This window comes from Oncorhynchus mykiss, chromosome 10 (assembly GCF_013265735.2).
Source record: "Oncorhynchus mykiss isolate Arlee chromosome 10, USDA_OmykA_1.1, whole genome shotgun sequence".
In the NCBI taxonomy this organism is placed as follows: domain Eukaryota; kingdom Metazoa; phylum Chordata; class Actinopteri; order Salmoniformes; family Salmonidae; genus Oncorhynchus; species Oncorhynchus mykiss.
In genome coordinates, this window is record NC_048574.1 from 12,539,443 (window position 1) to 12,565,580 (window position 26,138).

General features: G+C 45.8%; 1 protein-coding gene across 2 annotated transcripts in view; it reads left to right on the forward strand.

Annotated features, from left to right (window-relative positions):
* Window positions 1-26,138, forward strand: part of LOC110533356 (protein Shroom1) — a 40,848-nt gene that overhangs the window by 8,539 nt on the left and 6,171 nt on the right. For both annotated transcript variants that reach the window (XM_021617473.2, XM_021617470.2), the window contains exons 2-4: window positions 21,881-24,606; window positions 24,768-24,820; window positions 25,136-25,750. In XM_021617473.2, coding sequence (XP_021473148.2) covers window positions 22,018-24,606; window positions 24,768-24,820; window positions 25,136-25,750 — 3,257 coding nt within the window. In that variant the 5' untranslated portion in view covers window positions 21,881-22,017. The remainder of the gene's footprint in view (window positions 1-21,880; window positions 24,607-24,767; window positions 24,821-25,135; window positions 25,751-26,138) is intronic.

Here is a 26,138-nt window from a genome sequence, read left to right on the forward strand (position 1 = left end):
TTCCTCTGTCCAGTGTCTGTTCTTTTGCCCATCTTAAGATGTTATTTTTATTGGCCAGTCTGAGATTTGCAAAAAAAAAAAAGCCATATCTCAGACTGGCCAATTAAAAATGTAATCTTAAGATGGGCAAAAGAACACAGACACTGGAAAGAGGATGAAGCTGCCAGTTGAGGACTTGTGAGGCTTCTGTTTCTCAAACTAGACACTAATGTACTTGTCCTCTTCCTCAGTTGTGCACCGGGGCCTCCCACTCCTCTTTCTATTCTGGTTAGAGCCAGTTGCGCTGTTCTGTGAAGGGAGTAGTACACAGCATTGTACGAGATCTTCAGTTTCTTGACATTTTCTCGCATGGAATAGACCTTAATTTCTCAGAACAAGAATAGACTGAAGAGTTTCAGAAGAAAGGTCTTTGTTTCTGGCCATTTTGAGGCTGTAATCGAACCCACAAATGCTGAGGCTCCAGATACTCAACCAGTCTAAAGAAGGACGTTTTTTAAATTCTTTGATAAGGACAACAGTTTTCAGCTGTGCTAAGATAATTGCAAAAGGGTTTTCTAATGATCAATTAGCATTTTAAAATGGAAAAACTTGGATTAGGTAACACAACGTACCATTGGAACACAGGAGTGATGGTTGCTGATAGTGGATCTCTGTACGCCTACAGTTGAAATCGGAAGTTTACCTCAGTTAGGTTGGATTCATTAACTTGTTTTTCAACCACTCCACGAATTTCTTGTCAACAAACTATAGTTTTGGCAAGTCGGTTAGGACATCTACTTTGTGCATGATACAAGTCATTTTTCAAACAGACAGAATATTTCACTTATAATTCACTTTCACAATTACAGTGGGTCAGAAGTTTACATACACTAAGTTGACTGTGCCTTTTATAACCAGCTTGGAAAATTCAAGAAAATTATGTAATGGCTTTAGAAGCTTCTGATGGGCTAATTGACATAATTTCAGTCAATTGGAGGTGTACCTGTGCATGTATTTTAAGGCCTACCTTCATACTCAGTGCCTCTTTGCTTGATATCATGGGAAAATCTAAAGAAATCAGCCAAGAGATTGTAGACCACCACAAGTCTGGTTCATCCTTGGGCGCAATTTCCAAACGCATGAAGCTACCACATTCATCTGTACAAACAATAGTACGCAAGTATAAACACCATGGGACCACGCAGTCGTCATACAGCTCAGGAAGGAGACGCGTTCTGTCTCCTAGAGATGAACGTACTTTGGTGCGAAAAGTGCAAATGAATCCCAGAACAACAGCAAATGTGAAGATGCTGGAGGGAACAGGTACAAAAGTATCTATATCCATAGTAAAAACGAGTCCTATATCGACAACCTGAAAGGCCGCTCAGCAAGGAAGAAACCACTGCTCCAAACCAGCATAAAAATGCCAGACTGTGGTTGCAACTGCACATGGGGACAAAGATTGTACTTTTTAGAGAAATGTCCTCTGGTCTGATGAAACAAAAATAGAACTGTTTGGCCATAATGACCATTGTTATGTTTGGAGGGAAAAGGGGTAGGCTTGCAAGTTGAAGAATACCATCCCAACCGTGAAGCACGGGGTGGCAGCATCATGTTGTGGGGGTGCTTTTCTGCAGGAGGGACTAGTGCGCTTCACAAAATAGATGGCATCATGAGGGGGGAAAATTGTGTGGATATATTGAAGCAACATCTAAAGACATCAGTCAGGAAGTTAACCTCTTTGGGCTAGACTTGGCGCTAGCCACCCACCTCGACAACATCCTGTGAAATTTCAGAGCGCGAAATTCAAATGACAGAAATAGTAATATTTAACCTCTTTGGGCTAGGGGGCAGTATTTTGATGTCTGGATGACAAGCGTGCCCAAAGTAAACTGCCTGTTACTCAGGCCCAGATATGCATATGCAACAACAAACTGAACAAGTTCCACAGACGTGACTAACAGATATGGAATAATGTGACCTTGAACGGGGGGGGACCTGTAACAGTCAGAATCTGGTGTGGGTACCAGCTGCATTAACTGCAAACTGCAAAACCCTTACACACCACTGCACTTTGTATAGGGTTGGCTGGCCTTCTAGTCACTTGTAGGCTCAGTCACTGGTATACTTTTATTTACAAAGCCATTTTGGGTTTACTGCATTTTATTGTTCAGAAATGTGGTGGGTACTCTCTTCGTTCGCTGGACTTTATTCTGCTAACTGTTCCAAATGTCCGAACTGAATTTGGTAAAAGGGCTTTTATGTACTCTGCGCCATCGTCTTGGAAAACCTTACAAAATACTTTTAAACTGGAAGAACTTGTCCCAATTGGTGATTTAAAATCACTGATAAAGGATTTTGAGGGTGATTCCCTGACCTGTCAATGTTTTTAATTTGCTGTTTTATACTCTTGTGAATTCAATGGTTTTTACTAGATGTAGTTTTTCATGTTTGTCTGTAATTTTTTGTAATGACTTGGTGCTGCCTATCTTGGCCAGGGCGCTCTTGAAATATATATTTTAATCTCAATGAGCCCTTCCTGGTTAAGTAAAGGTTAAATAAAACAATACTGCAGTGCATCTCCTCCTCATGGACTGCACCAAATGTTCAATTTCTTGCTGTGAGATGTTACCCCACTCTTCCACCAAGGCACCTGCAAGTTCCTGGCCCTCACCCTCCGATCCAACAGGTCCCAGACGTGCTCAATGGGATTGAGATCCGGGCTCTTTTGTGGCGCACCTGCCTGGTTGGAAAATGTTTTTTAATGCTTTTGTGTGCTGGGTGAAGTCCTCAGATAATCGCATTGTCTGCTTTTACCGTAAGGCCTTTTTGAAATCTGACACAGCGGCTGGATTAACAAGAAGTTAAGCTTTATTCTGATGTATGACACTTGTATTTTCATGAATGTTAAACACTGTTTCCCATGCTTGTTCAATGAAACATAAACAATTAATGAACATGCACCTGTGGAACGGTCGTTAAGACACTTAGTTTACAGACGGTGGGCAATTAAGGTCACAGTTATGAAAACTAGGACACTAAAGAGGCCTTTCTACTGACTCTGGCAAAACAATAAAAGAAAGATGCCCAAGGTCCCTGCTCATCTGTGTGAACGTGCCTTAGGCAGGCTGCAAGGAGGCATGAGGACTGCAGATGTGGCCAGGGCATTAAATGTCAATGTCCGTACTGTGAGATGTCTAAGACAGCGCCACAGGGAGACAGGACGAACAGCTGATCATCCTCGCAGTGGCAGACCACGTGTAACAACACCTGCACAGGATCGGCACATCTGAACATCACACCTGCGGGACAGGTACAGGATGGCAACAACAACCGCTCGAGTCACTCCTGGGATGCACAATCCCTCCATCAGTGCTCAAGCTGTCCGCAATAGGCTGAGAGAGGATGGACTGAGGGCTTGTAGGCCTATTGTAAGGCAGGTCCTCACCAGACATCACCGGCAACAACGTCGCTTATGGGCACAAACCCACCGTCGCTGGACCAGACAGGACTGGCAAAAAGTGCTCTTCACTGACGAGTTGCGATTTTTGTCTCACCAGGGCTGATGACGATAAACGCGAATCAGATCGAAGGAATGAGCGTTACACCGAGGCCTGTACTCTGGAGTGGGATCAATTTGGTGGTGGAGGGTACGTCATGGTCTGGGGTGGTGTGTCTCAACATCATCAAACTGAGCTTGTTGTCATTGCAGGCAATCTCAACGCTGTGTGTTACAGGGAAGACATCCTCCTCCCTCATATGGTGCCCTTCCTGCAGGCTCATCTTGACATGACCCTCCAGCATGACAATGCCACCAGCCATTCTGCTCGTTCTATGCTTGATTTCCTGCAAGACAGGAATGTCAGTGTTCTGTCATGGCCAGCGAAGGGCCCGGATCTCAATCCCATTGAGCATGTTTGGGACCTGTTAGATCGGAGGGTGAGGGCTAGCCACCCCCCCCCCCTACCAGAAATGTCCAGGAACTTGCAGGTGCCTTGGTGGAAGAGTGGGGTAACATCTCACAGCAATAACTGGCAAATCTGGGGCTGTCCATGAGGAGGAGATGCACTGCAGTACTTAATGCAGCTGGTGGCCATACCAGATTCTGACTGTTACAGCCCCCCCCCCCCCCCCCCCCCCGCTTTGTTCAGGGATACATTCGATTTCTGTCACGTCTATGAACTTGTTCAGTTTGTCTGTTGTTGAATCTTGTTATGTTCATACAAATATTTACACATGTTACATTGGCTGAAAATAAACGCAGTTGACAGTGAGAGGACGTTTTCTTTTTTTGCTGAGTTTATTTACTGTCACTGTGGGGACTGTCGTCAATGCACTTACTAATGAAGCTGACTACTGATGTGGTAAAGTCCTTTATATTATCGGGTGAATCTCTGAACATATTCCAGTCAATGCTAGCAAAACAGTCCTGTAGCTTAGCATCCGCTTCATTGGACCTTTTCCCTATTGATCACGTCACTAGTACTTCCTTTGTTTAAGGTTTTGCTTGTAAGTGTGATGTGATTTGCCAAATGGAGGGCAAAGAGAGCCTTGTATGCGTTTGCTTTTACTTTACAAACACAATCTTGAGTCTTGTCGCCTCTAGTTGCACAGGTGACATGCTGGTAAAAAGAAACGGATTTCAGTTTCTATGCATTAAAACCACAGGCCATGAGAAACGCTACCACGGGATATGTATTTTCTCATTTGCTTATGGCCCTATACAGCTCGTTGAGTGAGAGAGAATAGGAGGAAGAAAGACCACTGATTTGAAAGTTAGATGTCAGTGTAAATGGAGGGCTGCAAAGCTGTCACATGAGAAATGGAACTTCACTGTGGACATGTGACACGAGGCTTGACCCTGCAGATCACATGGAGGGTCCTTTGGGTACAAAGGTGACTCCATGACTGATCATCTCACCTGGCAGGGTCTATGCTTACTCCATGTCCATTTGTTCCACGAGACATAAGAACCCCCTTTTTTTTTTTTTTCAATCACAAAAGGGATTTGACAACAAGCCAGCCTTAGTCTAGATGAGAGCCTGAGTCCTACTGCAAAGGGGAACTATGATTTAAAGATGAGGAAGGGGTGCAGGGATCTTCAATGAGACACTGACTCTTTTGAGAAGCACAGTGCTTCCTGAACTGTAGGTTGTGGTAGACTTTCTCCTGTCTCCCAAGCGTGTATGAAATGTCAGACATCCTGGTTTCCTACAGCGGGCCTCTGTCAGTCCCAATCTCTCTCGGGGAGGTACACTTAACACTGCACTCTGAAGAAATTTCCCCATACTGCACCTTGTCTGAACCAATCAGCAAGAGCTGCTGTTAGGGTCATTCATATTCCTGCAGTGATGCGTCATGGAAGTGAGATGACTTGATATCATCCTCAACACACAAGACCATTTTGGACAGTTACATTGATCCCCTATCATTTTAGTGAGTTTATTACAAATCTAGTGGCTGCTGGTAGAGCACTCTTAACAACTGTCGTAATCAATCTTATCTTGGTTTTCCTCCTTATGCCAGTCAAGTAATGTGCAATGGCAGATGCCGTGAGTACATCAATATTGTGTCAACCATGTTATCAAAGACCCGGTCCATTATACATATACAGGTTTCACAAACAAGCAGCCTTCTACATTCCACTCTTTCCAATAACTAATCTTCGCTTCTTCTAACTCTAAAGGAGAAAAATCACCAAAACGATTGTCGGTCTGCACAGTACAGGGCCGTTCGTTCGCTTGCTGTCGGCGCGATGTGTTACAGGGACCACCCACCATTAGCGACCGATAGATGTCATTTTCGCCCTTTTTTGAGTTTTGAGCATGAGTTTTTACTCACCAATGGAACAACACAGTGTGGTCAAATACTTTAACTTTAGTTGTATTCATGATCTGGTTACCTATACGTACAAACGGTTATGTTTTTGGGTAATTACATAGGTTAATAAATATCTTCTAAACTACCCACAATGCACTATTTCTTGGATGGGCCCCAGCCATCAATTTATTAGTCTGCTCTCTCTTTGCTTTGATCCGTGGTTGTGTTTTTTAGTAGATTTGTGTTCGTTGTTCAAGCTAGTCTCCAGTAGTTGGGCTCTAGCTTGCCGACCATATCCGTGGTGGTTGGCTGGGCTAATCGCTACGCTACATGACCAAAAGTATGTGGACACCTGCTCAACAAACATCTTATGCACGCTGACATGGTCGCCAGGTGTATGATGTTTCCTCTGACACATTGGTGTGGCTGGCTTCCGGGTTAAGTGGGCATTGTGTCAAGAAGCAGTGCGGCTTGGTTGGGTCGTGTTTCGGAGGATGCATGGCTCTTGACCTTCGCCTCTTCAGAGTCCGTACGGGAGTTGCAGCAATGAGACAAGACTGTAATTAGGGTGTAAAATATAACGCAGCTGGGTTTTCTCAAGCTCAACAGTTTTTCCCCGTGTCTATCAAGAATGGTCCACCACCCGAAGGACATCCAACCAACTTGACACAACTGTGGGAAGCATTGGAGTCAACATGGGCCATCATCCCTGTGAAATGCTTTTGACAGCTTGTAGAGTCCATGCCCCAAATAATTTAGACTGTTTTGAGGGCAAAAGGGGGGATGCAACTCAATATTAGGAAGGTGTTCTTAATGTTTTCTACACTAAGTGTATTATGCACATAGCTACCTCGATGACCTCACTCTTGCACATTGACTCCGTACTGGTACTTTGAGTATGTAGCCATGTTATTTTCTACTTCCTGTATATAGCCATGTTTTCTACTTCCTGTTCATAGCTATGTTATTGTTACTCTATTGTTATTCCTTGTCGCTATTTATATATTTTTCTAAATGTTTTATCTTTTAACTCTGTTGGTAAAGTACCAGTTAAGTATTTAACTGTTAGTCTACACCTGTTTACCAACAACGTGACAAACTCAATTTTGATTTTATTTTCCCCCTATTTTTTTTAACCTCTTCTCATCTGTTCTCTCATTTTCATTTCAGGTTACACAGTTCAGGCGGTGTTGCATTGTGGTAATGCTGTGGGGTGAAGTTTAATCTCTTTATGGGTTCTGTTTCACAGCTTTCTCCCTCTCTTTGCCTGGGCTCTGTATGAAGGAACCCAGTCAAAATTAGCCACGGTGGCAGACTGCACACAATGGAGATTACAAATCACTTGACTCTTCGGAACGATGGTTAAGATTTTTATTAAAGAAGCCATTATGTGGCTTGAAGGAGTCTAATTTCATCATATGATGGTTTTACAGTGGAGTTGGCGGCTTACAATGGGAATAAATTGAGAATCAGGACTGTGGCTGGAGGTGGAGCTGTAATTAAGGGGACAACATTGTCATTTTTTCAGGCGTCTGATTGTGATGGGGGTGTGATTAAGCACTGCTTTATCGCTAATGAATAAGTACTATTGAACAGTGGCCAACTGAGAGCCGAAGAATCCCTGCTTATATCCTCGTGACGAGTGGCCAACAATCGCAGGAATTCTGCTTCTCATCAGGAAGCAGACTGACGATGTAAAAACAGCCTTTCAATATGTTGAGACAATACATTGACGTCCATCCCATTATGTAATCCGTTGTCAGAGGGAAAGAGGTCTGTTTCACCCATTGAAAGGAGGGTCCGTTTGAGTTGTAGCTGGAGGATGTCACCTGGATGGACACCTGTTGGTGGGTAACCTGAGTGACTGGACTTCCTTTTTTTATGAAGGCTAGGTAGGGTTACCCTGTGCCATTTTACCGTTGGGTGTTGGGATTTACACTAGTATTTGTAGTCCCATCTCCCAGTGAAGATGTTAAATGGAGATATATGACATAATACAACCTGTACCAGTAGAGCCTATTTGCTGTACCTGTCAGCTTTATCAAGCACATTCCTTTCCATGTGTGCAGTAATTGCCACTGCTAGTGCTCGTGGCTAATGAGGCCACTGCTAGTGCTCGTGGCTAATGAGGCCACTGCTAGTGCTCGTGGCTAATGAGGCCACTGCTAGTGCTCGTGGCTAATGAGGCCACTGCTAGTGCTCGTGGCTAATGAGGCCACTGCTAGTGCTCGTGGCTAATGAGGCCACTGCTAGTGCTCGTGGCTAATGAGGCCACTGCTAGTGCTCGTGGCTAATGAGGCCACTGCTAGTGCTCGTGGCTAATGAGGCCACTGCTAGTGCTCGTGGCTAATGAGGCCACTGCTCGTGGCTAATGAGGCCAGTGCTCGTGGCTAGTGGCTAGTGAGGCCACTGCTAGTGCTTGTGGCTAGTGAGGCCACTGCTAGTGCTCGTGGCTAGTGAGGCCACTGCTAGTGCTCGTGGCTAGTGAGGCCAGTGCTCGTGGCTAATGAGGCCAGTGCTAGTGCTCCTGGCTACAGTGTCCGTGATAAGGAGTGGGTTTCATGAATGCGATCATGCCATTGCAGCGTTAACAAAGAACACCATGTCTGACAGCCACCGGACCAGAGGTTGTCACAACTTTGATTTAGGTTTATGTTGTCCACTGATTAGGGACACAGTTGATTTGAATCATCAAATCTCTCTTGAGGATTACATGTTTGTGTTAGAGGTCTTGGTGTGTTGGTAACAATGTAACCGTTGTGTTATTCCGTCCTTCAAAAGTACATTATTGTTTTACATAGCTTTCCTTTACCACCTCCTGAGAGTGAAGGGGAGGTTGTCATCCTGGGCCTGAAATGGCTGTCTGAATACAGGTTATTGGAGGGAGCTAGACAGTGACCTTCATCTCCTGGCAATAAGGGGAAAGAGTACTGTATTCAACTGAAATGTTAACCGAATCCCTCTGAATCACAATAAGATCACTTAGGCTGCGTTTACACAGGCAGACCAATTCTGATAATTGATTCACTCATTGGTCAAAATAACAATCAGACCAGCTCTGAAAAATATCTGATGGGGGGGGCTGAATCGGGCTGCGTTTACACTGTGTAAACACAGCCTAAGGCTCCCACCTCTGATGACAAAGGAAAATGTGAAAGCCCAAACATGATGTACTATTGTGAAAGTGATTAATGTGCCAGATTTGTTCAAATTTGGGAGCTCTCTCCTCTTGTCAGAAATCTAGGCTACTCCTATTTTAGCTTTCCTACTTTTTATTACTATGTCATGAAGGGAGAACTGCAATTACTAAATGCTTTCTGCCTTAAATCTTGGCTCACTTTGATTGCAGTATCTCTCTGTTAAGAGGCCTGCACATTGAATATGCTTCCAATTACCACCTGTATTGACCAATGTTTCGATCCACAAGGGTCTTCGTGAGGTCAAACTGTTGTTTTAAAATATGCAGTATACTTCATTATCCCAGCAATTAGGTTTTTTAAGGGTGTGCGTATGACCATCTGTATTACATGTAATCATTCAAACGAGGCCTGTAAGGGCTTTTGTCAATCCCATAACTGTATCGAACCGCTTGTCTTTTCAGTTCGCTGCAGCTAGCGACTGGAACGAGCTGCAACAAACACTCAAACTGGACAGTTTTATCTCAATCTCTTCATTCAAAGACTCCATCATGGACACTGACTGACAGTTGTGGCTGCTTTGCATGATGTGTTGTTATCTCTACCTTCTTGCCCTTTGTGCTGTTGTCTGTACCCAATAATGTTTGTACCATGTTTTGTGTCGCTACCATGCTGTGTTGTCATGTGTTGTCATGTGTTGCTGCCATGCTATGTTGTTGCCTTAGGTCTCTACGTGGTGTTGTGGTGTCTTGTCGTGATGTGTGTTTTGTCCCTTTATGTAATTTATTTTTAATCCCAGCCCCTGTCCCTGCAGGAGGTCTTTTGCCTTTTTGTAGGCCGTCAGTGTAAATAATAATTTGTTCTTAACGGACTTGCCTAGTTAAATAGAGGTTCAATAAAATAAATACATGTAGTGTAATTAATTTGCCCTCCCACTTTGGCTTAATCGTGGAACATATCATGCATATTCGTCCAACTGAAAGAACATTGCTTCTAATGGACAATAAGTATACCATTTAATGAGGGAAATATTGTATTTTGTGAGGGCTAGTTACATATTTGACATAGGACATATTTCCTCCACAGTTTATATACAATCTCTAATGTGATAATTTTCTGAGCTCTGACAGGGTTTCTGTCTCTAATGGGTTTGTGTGGTGGGGTAAGATGTTCCATCTAGGAGTATCCTATTCACTGACTACCCTGTAATAAATTCTCTGGGAAGTCAGGCATACTACGGCAGGCACAATGGCAGGGTCTGGACCATCGGGGGGCGCAGTTGTGTAAATGCTCAGAGACCGCTATAGAGATGACTCTCCCATACTTTCTGAATTGGACTGGTTTGTAGAGGCTATGGCACAACATTGTTGTAGGAAGGAGTTTGGGAAGGACAGGAGTACTGTGAGGTCTTGAGGAAAAAGACATGCCAGCAGAGCAACTTTTTTTCAACCTACATCAGCCTCCTGTCAGGAAGTGGTTCAATTGTTTGCTGTTTGTCTTCCACAGCCTGCCGTTCTTTCTCTCCCCTCACACATTCCGTAGCCCGCTTCTGTCACTGCTGTTGTGTCACCTCTAGTTCATAAGGTTATGCTTAATGTTGACACTGTCATGATTTAATCCAGTGTATGAAACGGTGAATGATCTGCCCAGGGTTGTGTGTTTTTCAGAGTTTCACCGATCCAAGTGAAGACACCATTGTACTTTCTATGTTTCCCTCGAGATGGCCTAATTCTGTGTGGCTGGTTGACACATGTCCTGTAGGGCTAGCTGGAGATTAGCTAGGTTGTTACCCTAAATAAACACTGAATATGGCCTGCCCCGCAGCTTCACATTGTTTGTACTGAGTACAATGTCTAGGTTTACCCCCTTCGTAGTGTCATATTGCTAGTTTTCTGCCTCGGACTCTTAATACAAACTCTATATTTTTCTGTACATGAAAGTAACAAGATGTCATAAGTAATAACTGACTTGCCTAGTTAAATAAAGGGTTAAGAACATTCTTATTTACAATGACGGCCTAGGAACAGTGTGTTAACTGCCTTGTTCAGGGGCAGAACAACAGATTTGTACCTTTTTCAGCTTGGGGATTCGACCTAGCAACCTTTCGGCTACTGGCCCAACGCTCTAACCACTAGGCTACAGCCCTGCTCTTGTTTCATCCATAAGCTCTGGGGGAGGAGGCTTCACAAGTTAATGTTTGACCAGCTTCAGATTTAGGATGAGTCAGAATGCTTAACTGTGGTATTTTTGTAGTGCAGAATGTTCTAATTTGCTCTGTGTGCTAAAAAGGTAAAATATCAACTGGTACCGGGCACTCCTACCAGAGTGGACAGAAATCGTCCCACAGCGTCAAGCTGATGTCCCCCGCCATGCTTGGTGGGCACATTCCAATATTAATTTGTGAGAATGTGGTGCTTATTAGAGCCTGTTAGCCTGTCACTATCACCCAGGGTCTGGTGACGTTTTGTGGCATTTCCCACTGACTGCTCTGCAGTAACTGAATATCTCCACCTTTTCACAAAGCTCTTCCTCTCAACGTTTGTTTGATTTGTCTTAACAGTGACATTCTCTCTCACCTTGGGACCTTGAGGAAAGTCCTGGAACTAAGGATGAGCAAATCTGCATCTCCAATTCTTTGTCTCTTAATGCGTGTCAGAATTTTTCCCTTGAGGCCACAGTTGTTTGGCCCATTCTCGACCTAGGCACTAAAATGGAGGTCATGCTGAAAAGAATACGTATCCGGAATGCACTTACCAGTCAAATCTTCTTACTGAGGTTTTTAACCCCTCCCTAATAAGCACCCTCTCGCTCTCTTTTCCCTAATTGAATGCCTGTCTATGATTGGGTGCAATGGAGATTAGTTGCCAGGTATAAAATGGTTTGTTACCATGTGAAGTAGACTAAGTCTGTCCTGAATGGTGCCACATACAGTATAGCTGCCATACAGTTCATTGGGAAAGTATTCAGACCCTTTCCCACATTTAGTTATGTTGCATCCTTTACTTTTTTTTTTTTTTAAACAGCCAATTGTTGACACATTTGAAAAATGTAATAAAAATAAAGAACAGAAATATCTTATTTATGCACCGCAGTGCTTGAGGCGTCACTAGAGTCCCGGGTTCGATGCCGGGCTATGTTGCATCCGGACGTGACCGGGAAACCCATGAGGCTGTGCACAATTGGCCCAGTGTCTTCCGGGTTAGGGCAGGGTTTGGCCGGGATGTCCTTGTCCCATCGCGTTCTAGTAACTCCTGTGGCGGGCCGGGTGCCAGTTGTACGGTATTTCCTCCAACACATTGGTGCCGCTGGCTTCCAGGTTAAGCCAGCAGTGTGTCAAGAAGCAGTGCGGCTTGGGTTTTGGAGGATGCCTGGCTCTCGACCTTTGCCTCTCCCGAGTCTGTACAGGAGTTGCAGTCTTGTCCCATTGCTCGAAATTGAGCCCATAGACTTAATTATAATATAATTAACACAGAAATATGAGCCTTTAGTCATTTAGTATGGTCAAATCCGGAAACTAATTTAGAAAACAAAATATTTATTCTTTCAGTGAAATACGGAACTGTTCCGTATTTTATTGAACGGGTGGCAGTCCTAAGTCTAAACATTGCTGTTATGTCATAATTATGTAAAATTCTGGCAAATTAGTTTGCAACGAGCCAGGTGGCCCAAACTGTTGCATATACCCTGACTCTGCGTGCAATGAACGCATGAGAAGTGACACAATTTCCCTAGTTAAAATAAATTCATGTTAGCAGGAAATATTAACTGATTCCAAGAACACAGGATGAGATGTTACTATCCTTTGTGCAAGCACTTCCAAGAGTTAATGAACAGTGAGCCTGGTGAAATTTGGGGAGCGCATCGTCAGTAGTGTACCTTTTGGTTCCTAGGGTGTTTCGGCCTTTCACACTATACACCCTCCCCAAAGGCGGCCAGCGACAGGGTGATCAATCCTACGCTTGCGTCCCATTCCCAATTAGTCATAGGAGTTGCCTTGTTGATAGCCAACATCCCATGGGACTATGCATGGCAGGGGCATCCTCCTCCCTGAGTCAAGCATTGTTGACCGCATACCTCCTGGCCCTCTCACTTCGGGGCCCAGCTGGGGTGTTTCCTCTTCATTCAGAGCCACTGACTGCTGCCTTCTGCCGCCTCCAATACAGCTTTGATTGCCGAACGCTGGCTCTGGCCCTTAATTCCAAGGTCTCTAAGCAGTCTGGTTGTAGATGTTGCCACAACCTCTGCAGCCCACCTCCACTGGTCGGACTTCTGTGTTCCAGCCATGATGCCGTGCTTCGGCAGCTAGATCGGCATAGCGATCTTTCGCTCATAAGCCTCATCTACTGAGTCCTCCCAGGGTACTGTGAGCTCAATGATGAAGACCTTCTTGAGCGAACGGGACCAGAGCACCATGTCAGGTCTTGGGGTGGTGGTTGCGATCTCCGGAGGAAACACAAATTGCTGGCCAATGTCAGCTAGCATTTTCCAGTCGCGGGCCAAGCGCAGCTGGTCTCGCTCTAATGGTGTCGAGCTGCGCTTCGGTGGTTTAGCCCCTTCGCGGACAAAGTTTGTCCGTAAGGGGTGTGATGCTGCTGGGGGTGGTAGGGAGTTGGTGGCAGCTCGCTTGTCCTCCAGGGTGGACGCAAGGTTTTTAAGGACTTGGTTGTGACGCCAAGTGTAGCGTCCTTGGGTGAGGCTTGTTTTACACCCTGTGAGAATGTGCCTGAGGTTGGCTGGCATGGAACAGAGGGCACAGTCCGGATCTTCACCATACCATTGGTGAAGATTAACTGGAGTTGGAAGGACGTCATATGTTGCTCTGATGGAGAAGCTCAACCGCCTCGCTTCCATGGCCCACAGATCCTTCCAGCTGATCTTCCTCTTCTCCACACTATCCCATCGAGTCCACTGTCCCTGTTTGGAAAGAGAGACTGCCTTGGCCCACCTTGCAGCCTCCTCCTGATGGCGTACTTCCTGCACTACCATCTTCCGCCGCTCTGGTGCAGTGGCCTTACTCCAAGCAGCACGGCTAGTTAGCCCAAGGCCTCCTCTCCCTTGCTGAACATGACCCACAATGTCAGCATGTCTGAGGGCTGCTGTTGCCTCCTGGACTGCTTTTCCTGGCCTCCATTTGCGCCCAGTTGCCAAGGTCGGTGCGTTGTTGCTCACCACTGGGTCTCGAGATTCATTCAGTGTCATCTGGAGCCTGGTTTTTGAACACTTGAATTCCTCTGTTAGACTGGTGAGGGGCAGCTTGAGGACACCATCTCCATAGAGGCCTATGGTGGTAAGGCATCGTGGAACTCCGAGCCACTTCTTTAAGTAGCCTGTGACTCCTCTTTCCATCTTCTCCACTGTTGAGATTGGAACCTCATACACTGCTAAGGGCCACAACACCCGGGGTAGGACACCAAACTGCAGACACCAGGCCTTTAACTTTCCAGGTAGCTGGGTGTTGTCGATGAACTGTAGGCTACTACTGATGTCTTTGCGCAGCTGTTGCACCTGGTCTTTGTCCTTCAGGCTTGCATCATACCACCTTCCAAGGCTTTTTACCGGCTGCTCAGACACTGTTGGGATTTGGTCATCTCCGATGAAGAATTTCAGGTCAGAGAGTACTCCCTTCACAATCGAGATGCTGCGTGACTTGGATGGTTTAATCTTCATACGGGCCCAGCTGATGTTCTCAAGTTTTCTGAGCAGTCTCCTGGTGCATGGGACAGTGGTGGTCAATGTTGTAATGTCGTCCATGTAGGCTCTAAGTGGAGGGAGTTGGAAACCAGAGTCGACTCGCTGTCCACCAGCAACCCATTTTGAGGATCTGATGATAACTTCCATTGCCATTATGCATGCCAATGGAGAAATGGTACATCCCGCCATCATACCTACATTCAGGCACTGCCATGAGGTGGTGAACTCTGAGGTGGTAAAGCAGAACTGCAGATCCTGGAAGTACGACTTCACCAGGGTTGTGATGGTGTCCGGTATGTGGAAAAATCTGAAGGCAGACCACAGGAGTTCATGGGGCACAGAGCCAAATGCATTGGCGAGGTCGAGAAAGACTACATGGAGGTCCCTTTTTTCCACCTTGGCCATTTGGATCTGGTGCCAGATCATGCTGGAATGTTCCAAGCAGCCAGAGAACATTGATATTCCTGCCTTCTGTACAGATGTATCGACGTACGCATTCCTTTGCAGGTACTCGGCCATCCTCTGGGCAATGACCCTAAAGAAGATTTTACCCTCGACATTCAGTAAGGAGATTGGGCGGAATTGGCTGATGTTCACTGCATCCTTCTCCTTAGCGATCAGGACCCCGCCTGCCCTACGCCACACTTTGGGTATTATCTTATTTTTCCAAGCTGTTCTCATAAACCTCCAGAGGAACCTCAGGACGTCTGGTGCGTTCTCATACACTTTGTACGGGACTCCATTTGGCCCCGGGGCTGATGCTGTTCTAGCCCGTCGAACTGTGTTTTCCACCTCTTTCCATGTCGGCGGGCTCGTCTCAATATGATGTTCCGGGGGTTCAATGGGTGGGATATCTGATGGGATGGCCAGATGTTCATGTCGCTTTGAGTCAAAGTTTGTTGTTCTCAGGTGCTCCTCTAGGTCTTTCTTTGTTGTTTTTAGAGCTCCACTTTTTTCCTTCGTGAAGAGACTTTTAAGGAACTTGAAGGGATCTTTATAGAATCGAGTTCTAGTTTGTTCTTTCTTCCTTCTGCGTTTCCGTAGGTTCTCTGCTCTGCGGAGGGATGCCAACCGGGTTTTGATATCAGCCTGAAGTGCCTCTATGCCCTCCTTTTCCACTTCCGAGGCCTTCTTCCACTGTTTCTTAAGCTGTCGCCTTTCTTGAACGAGGCGCTTGATTTCTTGTTGCCTCCTGGAAACTGGTGGGGTTGGAACCTTTCTCCCGCCTTTTGCCTCTTCCACTCCAAATCTTTCTGTCCCGTACTCATAGATAATGTCCCCCATCCTCTCAAACTTCTTCTCCACTGTGCCTCGAAGTTTCTCGAGGGTCAAGGTAAGGTCAGTATTCACTGTTTCCCACAACTTCTTGTCACTGGCGCCAGGCCACTTCACATACGGCCTGTGCCCTGGTAGTCTCCACTCGACTGCAGGTCTGGGAGGCTCGGTGAGTTCCACTCCTGTTGTTGGTTCCACCTCAGTTGTTACTTCGGTGCTTGAGTTTACGTCCTCCATGACAGTGGTACTGTTGCACTGCAAACTATGGTTTGCGTCCAGTTGCTGTGCTTCATTCGACTGATTTGATCGCTTTCGCAGAAAGTAATCAATGCGAGGCCTCTGTCTCTCTTTACCCAAAATATGCAGGTTTAAAAAAAATATACTTCTGTGTATTGATTTTAAGAAAGGCACTGTTTTGGTTAAAACATCACCCGTTTGGCGAAGTAGGCTGTAAATTAACAGGCACTGCGTTGATTATATGCAATGCAGGACAAGCTAGTTGACCTAGTAATATCATCAACCATGTGTAGTTAACTAGTGATTATGTTAGATTTTTTTTTTTTTAATTATAAGAGAAGTTTAATGCTAGCTAGCAACTTACCTTGGCTCCTTGCTGCACTCGCGTAACAGGTGGTCAGCCTGCCACGCAGTTTCCTCGTGGAATGCAATGTAATTGGCGTCCAAGAATGCCAATTACCGATTGTTGAGAACTTGAATTTGGCCCTAATTATTCGGCCATGCCGATTTTAATCGGCCAACTTCTAGTCTGAATACTTATGTAAATGTGATATTTCATAAAAACATTTTTTTTTTATATTTGCAAACATTTCTAAAAACCTGTTTTTGCTTTGGCATTATGGGGCATTGTGTGTAGATTGAGGGGTGGGGGGGGGGGAGATTTTAATACCTTATTCTAAAATGTAACAATGTGGAAAAAGTTAAGGTGTCTGAATACCTTCCGAATGCACTGCATCAGTCCCACATCAAGTCACTGCAGGGTCTTAAACTACATCACTTAATATGTTGATTTGAACTTGCCCTTCAGTGGTGTGTGTGTGTCAATACTCATGTGCATACTTGCACAAAAACATGTAGATGTACTGGGTCTGTCAGTGGTGGATGTTAAGAATAGCCCTGCTCTCATGTGTTGTTTAGCCTTCGACTCATTCAGTTGGTTGACAGGTGAGAATGGCAGCAGGTCACAGAGGTGACCATAACAACGGAGCACCTAACACCACCCTTCAGACCAGACACTTTCAGCATGAACCAAAATATTAAGCATAACAACCAAGTCCTCATCAGATAAATACATACAGGCCACTATCATACAGTAAAAAATCCTACATCTCTAGTCTAGCTGTGAGTTTGCACTCTGTTGACCCATGGTGAAAGCTGGTGAAATGGGTCTAGATGCTTAGCAGTCAGGCAATAAACATAATGTCATATCTGCACGACCTTGCACTGACACAAGTGAGTCACATCTAACTTCTAGGCCCAATGTGTTTGGAAATTAAGACAAATGTTTGCTTGTTTGGGGCCTGCAATAGGGGAGAGGATAGAAAATGGTGTTGGGGTCCTCCTGGTTGTCGGTCTTTGAGTGTTTGGGCGAGAGCAGCACCCACCCCTGCTGCTTGGCTGCTGTCCATGTGCCTAGGACCCTGGGAATGAATCGTGCCCGGGCCCTGTCTTTCTTTGAAGCCAGCGAGGAATGCATGGCCTTTTTTTTTCGGACAGCACTAGCTATCTGTGGTGAAATGTTCCCTCTGCCACAGAGCTCATTGTGCATCAGCAAGGCGGACAGACGTCACAGGCATGCGATCGCTGCCTCTCTGCTTGGTCTTAGGGGGAGAAGGACTCTTTTCTCTGGAACTCTTCTTTACATCTTCTCCTGGTAACTTGTTTTTTTGCTCCTTCATTTTCCTCGTTCTAACCCTAATAGTTTTATTTAAGTCAAGTGTTTAACTTGGAAATGTGGTTTCATTTATTATTTTTCTCATACGGAATCAAAAACCTGAACAAATTCGTCAGTGGATTTGGTAAGTTGTTTCCATCTGGTGCTCTTCAAAGATAATTATATTTTAGATCTGTTGGTATGAGTTGAGTCGACTAATGGAAGTCACTGTGATGGTTTGTTCAGTTTGCTGGTGTGCGTGTTAGTGTATTTGTCTGGGACATTTTAGCCTCTGTCCTCTCTGTACATTTTGTCACCGGCTGTCCTTCCCATCACTTCCACATGAGCGCTGGCCTGTTTGGTCCCGTTAATGTGTTCTAGCTAGCAGTTCAGGACTGGGGAGAAGCCTGGCAGGCCCAGGCAGCCTCTGCACATGGAGAAACAGGTGTCCCTCCACAACACACACAAACAAACCCCTTTTAACATCACTAACTAGACCTGGGAGGTCCGTATACGTGTGCATGTATGCCTGGTAGCTGGAGATTTTCATACAGTCTGCTGCAAATCAGGGGACTAGGGTGAGCTCTGTCACACTTTGGGGTGTGGTGGGACTTAGAACAGAGCTACCTTAGCCATTTTGAATGGTGGTTATTTGACCAATTTGTTTGTTTATCTGTGTTGGCCCATGAGGGAGTGAACCCTGGTCGACATGGAGGACTGTGGTGCTCATTGGCTTGTCTTTGTGTTGGCCACACTGATCTGTTTGTATGTGTGACTGTAATCGCCAGGAGGCCTGCATTCTTCTTAGTCTACCATCACCCCACATTAAGGCCGCCTGTTGGTGGACTTTATCATTATTTTGATGTTGGGTAATATCTGTATTGTAAACACCATTTTGGGCAGAAAGACAAGTTTCACGGTTACTGAAAGCTTAGTGAATCTCTTCCGTTGCAGGAACATAAACAAGGCCAACATGAAATTAAAATATTATTAAGTTATTGGAGAAAGTTATTTTGGAACTTGTTATTGCTTCCTGATACAGAATGAGGAAAATGTCCTTGATTTTGGATTGGATCTTGGATGTTTGAGAGGCAACTCTCCAGGGGAACTTGTATGTTTTATAAAATGGTGGTTTAAGGCACTGCATCTCCGTGCGAGAGGCATCACTACAGTCCCTGGTTCGACTCCAGGCTGTATCACATCGGGCCGTGATTGGGAATCCCATAGGGCGGCGCAATTGGCCCAGCGTCGTCCGGGGTAGGCTGTCATTGTAAATAAGAATTTGTTCTTAACTGATTTACCCTGTTAAACAAATACATGTTTTTAAATCCTTTCTGTATCTAACACCAAACACTCAACATATTATATAATTTCAGTAAAATAAAAATGTTTTAATGTGGTCAGTATGTTTTTCATTAGGTCTAGTCATTCAAACACATTCATTGAGTATGATGTATGTGCTTGGTTGGTTTCCTGAGAAGTTAAACCAACACACAGTGCAACATGCAGTGCTTCAGTTGTGGTTGACCATAAAATAATCATTACACACATGACTAATCCCCAAATCTAGTATGTTTGCCAAGTAGATATGGAATTCCAGGCATTTTCTGTGCGCTGTGATGTACACCTCAAAGTTGTAATTAGGGTCTGGTTTCACAGGCACCTCTAACAGGTGTTCCATGCTGTACAGTGCCTTCAGAAAGTATTCAGACACCTTGATTTTACACATTTTGTACATTACAGCCTTATTCTAAAATGGATTCAACTGTTTTGCCCCCTGAATCTACACAATTTATTACAAATGTATTACAAATACAATTTATTACAAATACAAAATTATTACATTTACACAAGTATTCAGACTCTTTACTCAGTACTTTGTTGAATAACTTTTGGCAGTGATTACAGCGTTGTCTTGTATGACGCTACAAGCTTGGTACACCTGTATTTTTGGAGTTTCTCCAATTCTTCTCTGCAGGTTTCCTCCAGACGTGGTGCTTGGCATTCAGGCCAAAGAGTTCAATCTTGGTTTCATCAGACCAGTGAATCTTGTTTCTCATGGTCTGCGAGTCTTTAGGTGCCTTTTGGCAAACTCCAAGCGGACTGTCATGTACCTTTTTACTGAGGAGTGGCTTCCGTCTGTCCTCTAACATAAAGGCCTGATTGGTGGGCTGCTGCAGATTGGTGGGCTGCTGCTGCTGGTTGTCCTTCTGGAAGGTTGCTCACCTCCCTGACCAAGGCCCTTCTCCCCCAATTGCTCAGTTTGGCCTGGCGGCCCGCTCTAGGAAGAGTCTTGGTGGTTCCAAACTTCGTCCATTTAAGAATGATGGAGGCCACTGTGTTCTTGACCTTTAATGTTGCAGAAATGTTTGGGTACCCTTCACCAGATCTGTGCCTCAACACAGTCCTGTTTCTGAGCTCTACGGACAATTCCTTCGACCTCATGGCTTTGTTTTTGCTCTATCATACACTGGCAACTCTGGAACCTTTTAAAAGGTGTGTGTGTGTGCGTGTGTGCGCACGCCTTTCCAAATCATGTCCAATCAATTGAATTTACCACAGGTGGACTCCATCCTTGATATGTTTCTACAACTTGATTGATCAATGGGAACAGGATACACCTGAGCTCGTTTTCGAGTCTCACAGCAAAGGGTCTGAATACTTATGTAAATAAGGTATTTCTGTTTTTTATATTAAATAGTACCTGCAAAACACCAGTCTCAACATCAACCGTGAAGAGGCGACTCCGGGATGCTGGCCTTCTAGGCAGAATTGCAAACAAAAAGTCAGATCTCAGACTGGCCAATAAAATTAAAATCATAAGATGGGTAAAAGAACACCGACACTGGACAGAGGAACTCTGTCTAGACGGCCAGCATCCCGGAGTCGCCTCTTCACTGTTGATGTTGAGACTGGTGTTTTGCGGATACTATTTAATAAAGCTGCCAGTTGAGGACTTGTGAGGCGTCTTTCTCAAACTAGATACTAATGTACTTGTCCTCTTGCTCAGTTGTGCACCGGGGCCTCCCGCTCCTCTTTCTATTCTGGTTAGAGCCGGTTTGCACTGTTCTGTGAAGGGAGTAGTACGCAGCGTTGTACGAGATCTCCAGTGGCAATTTCTCGCATGGAATAGCCTTCTTTTCTCAGAACAAGAATATACTGAAGAGTTTCAGAAGAAAGTCCTTTGTTTCTGGCCATTTTGAGCCTGTAATCGAACCCACAAATGCTGATGTTCCAGATACTCAGCCTGTCTAAAGAAGGCCAGTTTTATCAGCAAAAAAGTTTTCAGCTGTGCTAAGATAATTGCAAAAGGGTTTTCAAATGATCAATTAGCCTTTTAAAATTATAAACTTGGATTAGCTAACACATGTCTTTGGAACACAGGAATGATGGTTGCTGATAATGGGCCTCTGTACGCCTATGTAGATATTCCATAAAAAATCTGCCGTTTCCAGCTACAATAGTCATTTACGACATTAACGATGTCTACACTGTATTTCTGATCAATTTGCTGTTATTTTAATGGACAAAAAATGAGCTATTCTTTAAACAAGGACATTTCTAAGTGACCCCAAACCTTTGCATGGGTATGTATAAATATTCTTTGGGAGTATTGTTAAATGAATATAGGGAAACACTGCACCCCTGACAGACATGTGTCCTGTCCAATTGTTACACCGTTAAAAAAAATAAATGTTGTAGTTTTAAAAAATGATTTGGACATAGGCCGGGGGGGGGGGGGGTGGTATGAAATTGCATGCAGAGAAACCCTGCAATCCTCTGAGAATTTCTTTCATTGCATGTAGATGAAGGGCTCTGTGGTTGTACCTTTTTTTGATCTAGCGGGTGTTGTCCCAGTTGACATGCCATGTTGAGAATCTAACACAAACATAGTATTAGTAGTCAACACAGTCGCTACGCTGAGAAAGCAGCTCATTTCCTATGAGTTTTCTGTTGGCAAGAAAAAACTATATTTGGGTTGGGTTTTCCACACCTCCCAGCTGTAGGAGGAGGAAAAGGAGCATGTTAAATTATTTAATTTCTGTTAAGATAACCCTTCTGTTTTTGCTTTGCTTTGTTTTCCAAGAGTTATTCAAGAAGCACACTACTGAGGAAGCTTAGAAGGCAGAAAATGACCCTGAGTTCTGAAGTGAAAGACTGAAGGTGAATGTGTCTGTGTCACCTCCATTTCACCTGTGTCCACGCTTCAGTTTCCAAAGCCAGATGGATTCCTATAATTTAAACTTTGAGAAAATGAGCAACCTGGACCTGCACCCTCTGAGCCTACCATTGAGTCGGCTCTCCCCAGCCAAGTCCACCAGCAGCATCGACCAGTTCACATACCACCACGGCAAGGGCGACTCGGCCTACAGCTCCTTCTCTGGGGGCTCCAACGTCCCAGACTACTCCTCCCCCTTCCTTCCAGATGACCTCCAGCAGCACAGCCTGCACTATGCTGACCTGAAGTATGTGAAGGCCATCTACCACCCCAACGTCCTCGACTCTGACGCCAAGAGCATGGATCAGCTCTACCGCTCCATGGAGGCCATCTCAAACCAGTATCGCAACAACAATGGCTGCCTTAGTGCAACACAGTACTGTGATCAGAATCAAGAAAAGCTGCCACCCCCTCCTCCTCCGCCCCCCGACCGCCTGGACAGCTTCATAGCCATCAGGAACCTGGATAACTGCAGGGCGCAGGACAGTCCCGAGGGCCAGCTGGCAGACAGGTCTCATCCACGACCCCGGACAGATAATCCTGATGCTGCCTGTCTCAGGCCTGACCTAGTCTATGGTCGTAGGGCCTCACAGCCCTATCACAGGGACCCAGTCAACTCTGACCACATGGATAATAACCCTGAGCAGCAAACGTCAAGAAACGTCTTAAGCCGATCACCCCCTCGCACGAGTCAGCCTGAGCAGCACCCTAATCAGCAGGCTGGTAGTGCCGGTGGCGGCCATTCGGAGGGTCACTGTAAGAGGGTGCAAGAGCCCAGCGGGTCCCTCCTGCCGGAGCCACCACCATCTGCCATCCCCTTGCATGTGGCACAGAACATGGCCAACAGCAGCATCCAACACAAGGGCCAGTTCTACTTCGTTACAGGTGTTTGTAAGTCGTCAGAGTCCAGTCTGAACCATGGTTCTCTGTGTGTGTCAGAAGAAGGCAGTGAGAGCCCTGTGTCTGAGCCTGTGGACAGGGAGAGGTTGCACAGCACCATGGACCACATGTTCAGGAACACCCAACAGAGGAACTATATCACCCATGACACCACAAAAACCGATGTCAGGGAGTTTTACACCAAGCGTCAAGATATAAACTCCAGAAGCCAAGATGAGGCGAAACAGATTCAGAGTAGGATTTCATATGGCCCCGCTCACATTTTAAACCGGCGCTCCCGTAGTTCCGATGCTTTACAACAAAGTCTCAAGATCCAGAGCAGAGAGATCGGCAGGCATCACAGCCCTAACCACCACATCTTCTCCTGCGGCCCAGAGGAGAACTGTCCGCTGTTATCAAATTCCCACAACCAGGAAGTCCCTCCACCAATCAGCATGGAGCAGGCCACCCACCACAAGAGAGACGAACAAGTCAACGCAGGGAGGAGGCGGCCATTAGGAGGCGTTGCCAGCCAGAAGATCAACAAGGAAAACACCCCGCTGCTGTACCACCTCACTGGAGCCAACAGGGCGGCCCTGAATTTGAATTTGAAGCTCAAAAATGACATTGAGGTCGGTATGCAAGGTGAAGATGCAGGCCTCAATGCTGCTCATCAGGAAAGGCAAGCTCCCGTTAGCTGTAGTGATAGGACATCACAGGGTGAAACATCCAAGGAGGAGAGCTCGGAGGCTATTGCCCACCCCTGCAACACGCTGGACGACTCCTTTAAGAAGTACTACAAGGAGAAACTGAAGGGCGCCCAGGATCAGGTCCTCAGGGAGACCTCCTTTAAGAGGAGTGACCTGCAGCTGTCCTGGCCCCACAGAGTGAGGCAGAGGCCTGAGCTCAGGCCAACGGTACTTCACACAGTCTCCTCTTCACACGACTCTGAGACCTCAGCAGACACACTTACCCCCTCCCCAACACAGTCTGAGGGGACAGATAAGGAGGACATAAAGGAAATGCTGAAGGAGGTTGAGAAAGAGAGGCCAGCGAACGTTGCCCAGCCTCAGTTGGCTCGTATCGGGGGCAGGAGCCGTCTGACTCCAGAGCAGAAGGAGCTGTGCTACTCCGAGCCGGAGAAGCTGAACCAGCTGGGTGACTCAGGTGAAGTAGGACTGCTGGTACTCTCAGGCGATGAGGAGGAGCTGGGAGAACAGGGCCTGGTGGCAGCTAGGAGGAAGATGTTTGAGACCAAAGGCAGGGCCCTGTCCACCTCCAGCCTCTCCAAGACCTCCCTGCAGCACCTCCAGCACAAGGCCCTGGTGGCCTACATGGAGCGCAAGACGGGCCTCAAGGTGGCTGAGCCCCAGCAGCCTGCCCCTCAAGCCTCTCAATCCCCCAAACAGTGGCACTCCATGGCTGGGAAGCCATCTGACTGGGGTCCCAAGCCTCAGTCTGGGAATAAAGGAGGCCCCAAGAAGAAGCTGTACAGGCCTCATTCCGCTGGATGCGTCCTGGACTCGACCTCCAGCGCCATGAAGCATGCCCAGTTCAGCTCCTCTCAGTCCGGAGGTCATTCCCACCAGGCTAGCTGGAGAGAGTCACCCAGCCCCTCTCAGGGGAAGTCTGCCTCTGAGGAGAGTCTTCTGGACCAACCAGAACCACCTGAGTTGTTCAGAAACCGCTTCACCTCAACACCCCATGCATTTCAGGTAAGCCTTATCAGAACTCTTGATATTATTGCATTTAAAATAATTGAATAGGATTTGGAGACTTGTATTGAGTTTTATAGAGGACCGTGTCACTTTACAGAATGTAACACAGATGCTCAAAGGGTGTTATGAATGGGGATTCTTGGTATGTTTGGCTACAGGGTCACAACTACATGAATGATCCCTCACCAGTCAATGCTATGGACACGTCCAGGTATGTTGCCCTCACTTGTTTGTGAAAGTGGGAGTATCTGCGCCTGTAAGATTTACTGTATGCCTTGCTGTTGAACATGGATGTTTGCTCAGATGTGATTTATTGCAGCACTGAAAGTGAACACCCATATACCAACATTTCATTCTATGACGTATGCAGACAAAACATCAAACTTAATTTCAGCTATGTTCAGGGAGTCTTTTTTTCATCAGCTATGGTTAGGGTAAGATAAAGGCATAGAATATCTGAGTGGAACCAGGAACGTAAGTCTCCAAAGCATCTCTAGCTCATCACAATCTCTGTATAACTTTTCAGTGCTCAGACTCAGAGGCCAGTGGATGAGGAGAGTGTGGTGGTAAGGAGAGACCAAGCGAAGATTGTCCCTGAGGGTCAGCGAGTCCGGGTGATGGGTCGGCGGGTCCGGATGGTGGTCAAGCGGGGAAAGTCCCTGGAGGAGTTGGGTGTGTCCCAGGTCAGCAGCTCCTCAGTCCTTAGTAAGAGCTCTGAGCAGCTGGGCCAGCTCCACAGCAGGCAGGGAGCCCCAGGACCAGGCCAGGAAAAAAGCAGCGTACCGTCCTTCAGCGAGACCCAGAGGAAGCCCCTCTTGAAGCAGGACTCTGCACCACAGCTGGGCAGTAGGGAGAAAAGTAGGGAGATGACAAAAAGCACAAGGGAGTCCACTACGTCTAACTCCCCAGTATCAAACACCTCGTCTCAGGTCAGGGCTCGTTCAGATGGGTCCCCTGGATCATACAACTTTGTCCCTTTGGTTAAAGAGGTGGTAGAGACCACTGGGCTCTCCTGCGATGTCCCACTCCCACCGTACCTTAACGGTCAGCAGTCCAGTGAGAGATTGGTCAAGTCCACCTCAACTTTTCCCTCCATACATACCCATCCCAGGGGCACTGGCGAGAGCAAGACTGGCTCCAAGTATGTAACTATCTTATGATAAAGTGACCCTCGCTCTCCAAACAAAATTCTTATCATTAAGTTAATGTACAGTTCCCTCTACTTATATTGGCACCATTGGTAAATATGAGCAAAACGGGCTGTAAAAAAATGTCTTTGCTGTTTATCCTCTTGGTCTTCATTCAAAAAAATCTAACCTTTTTTTTAATCGAAGTAAAATTATTGGAAAAAAATTAAATGTGAAATAAATATTTTTCTCAAACTCAGAAAAATTCTTATGAGTAATACCTAACTAAAGTATATTCCCATTCTTATTTTACATTTTTAAGTTCACTTGAGTGATTAGGAATACTTAAATGGTATGCTAAGACTTCCTGTTTCACTGGGGTATAAATATGAGGTGACATAC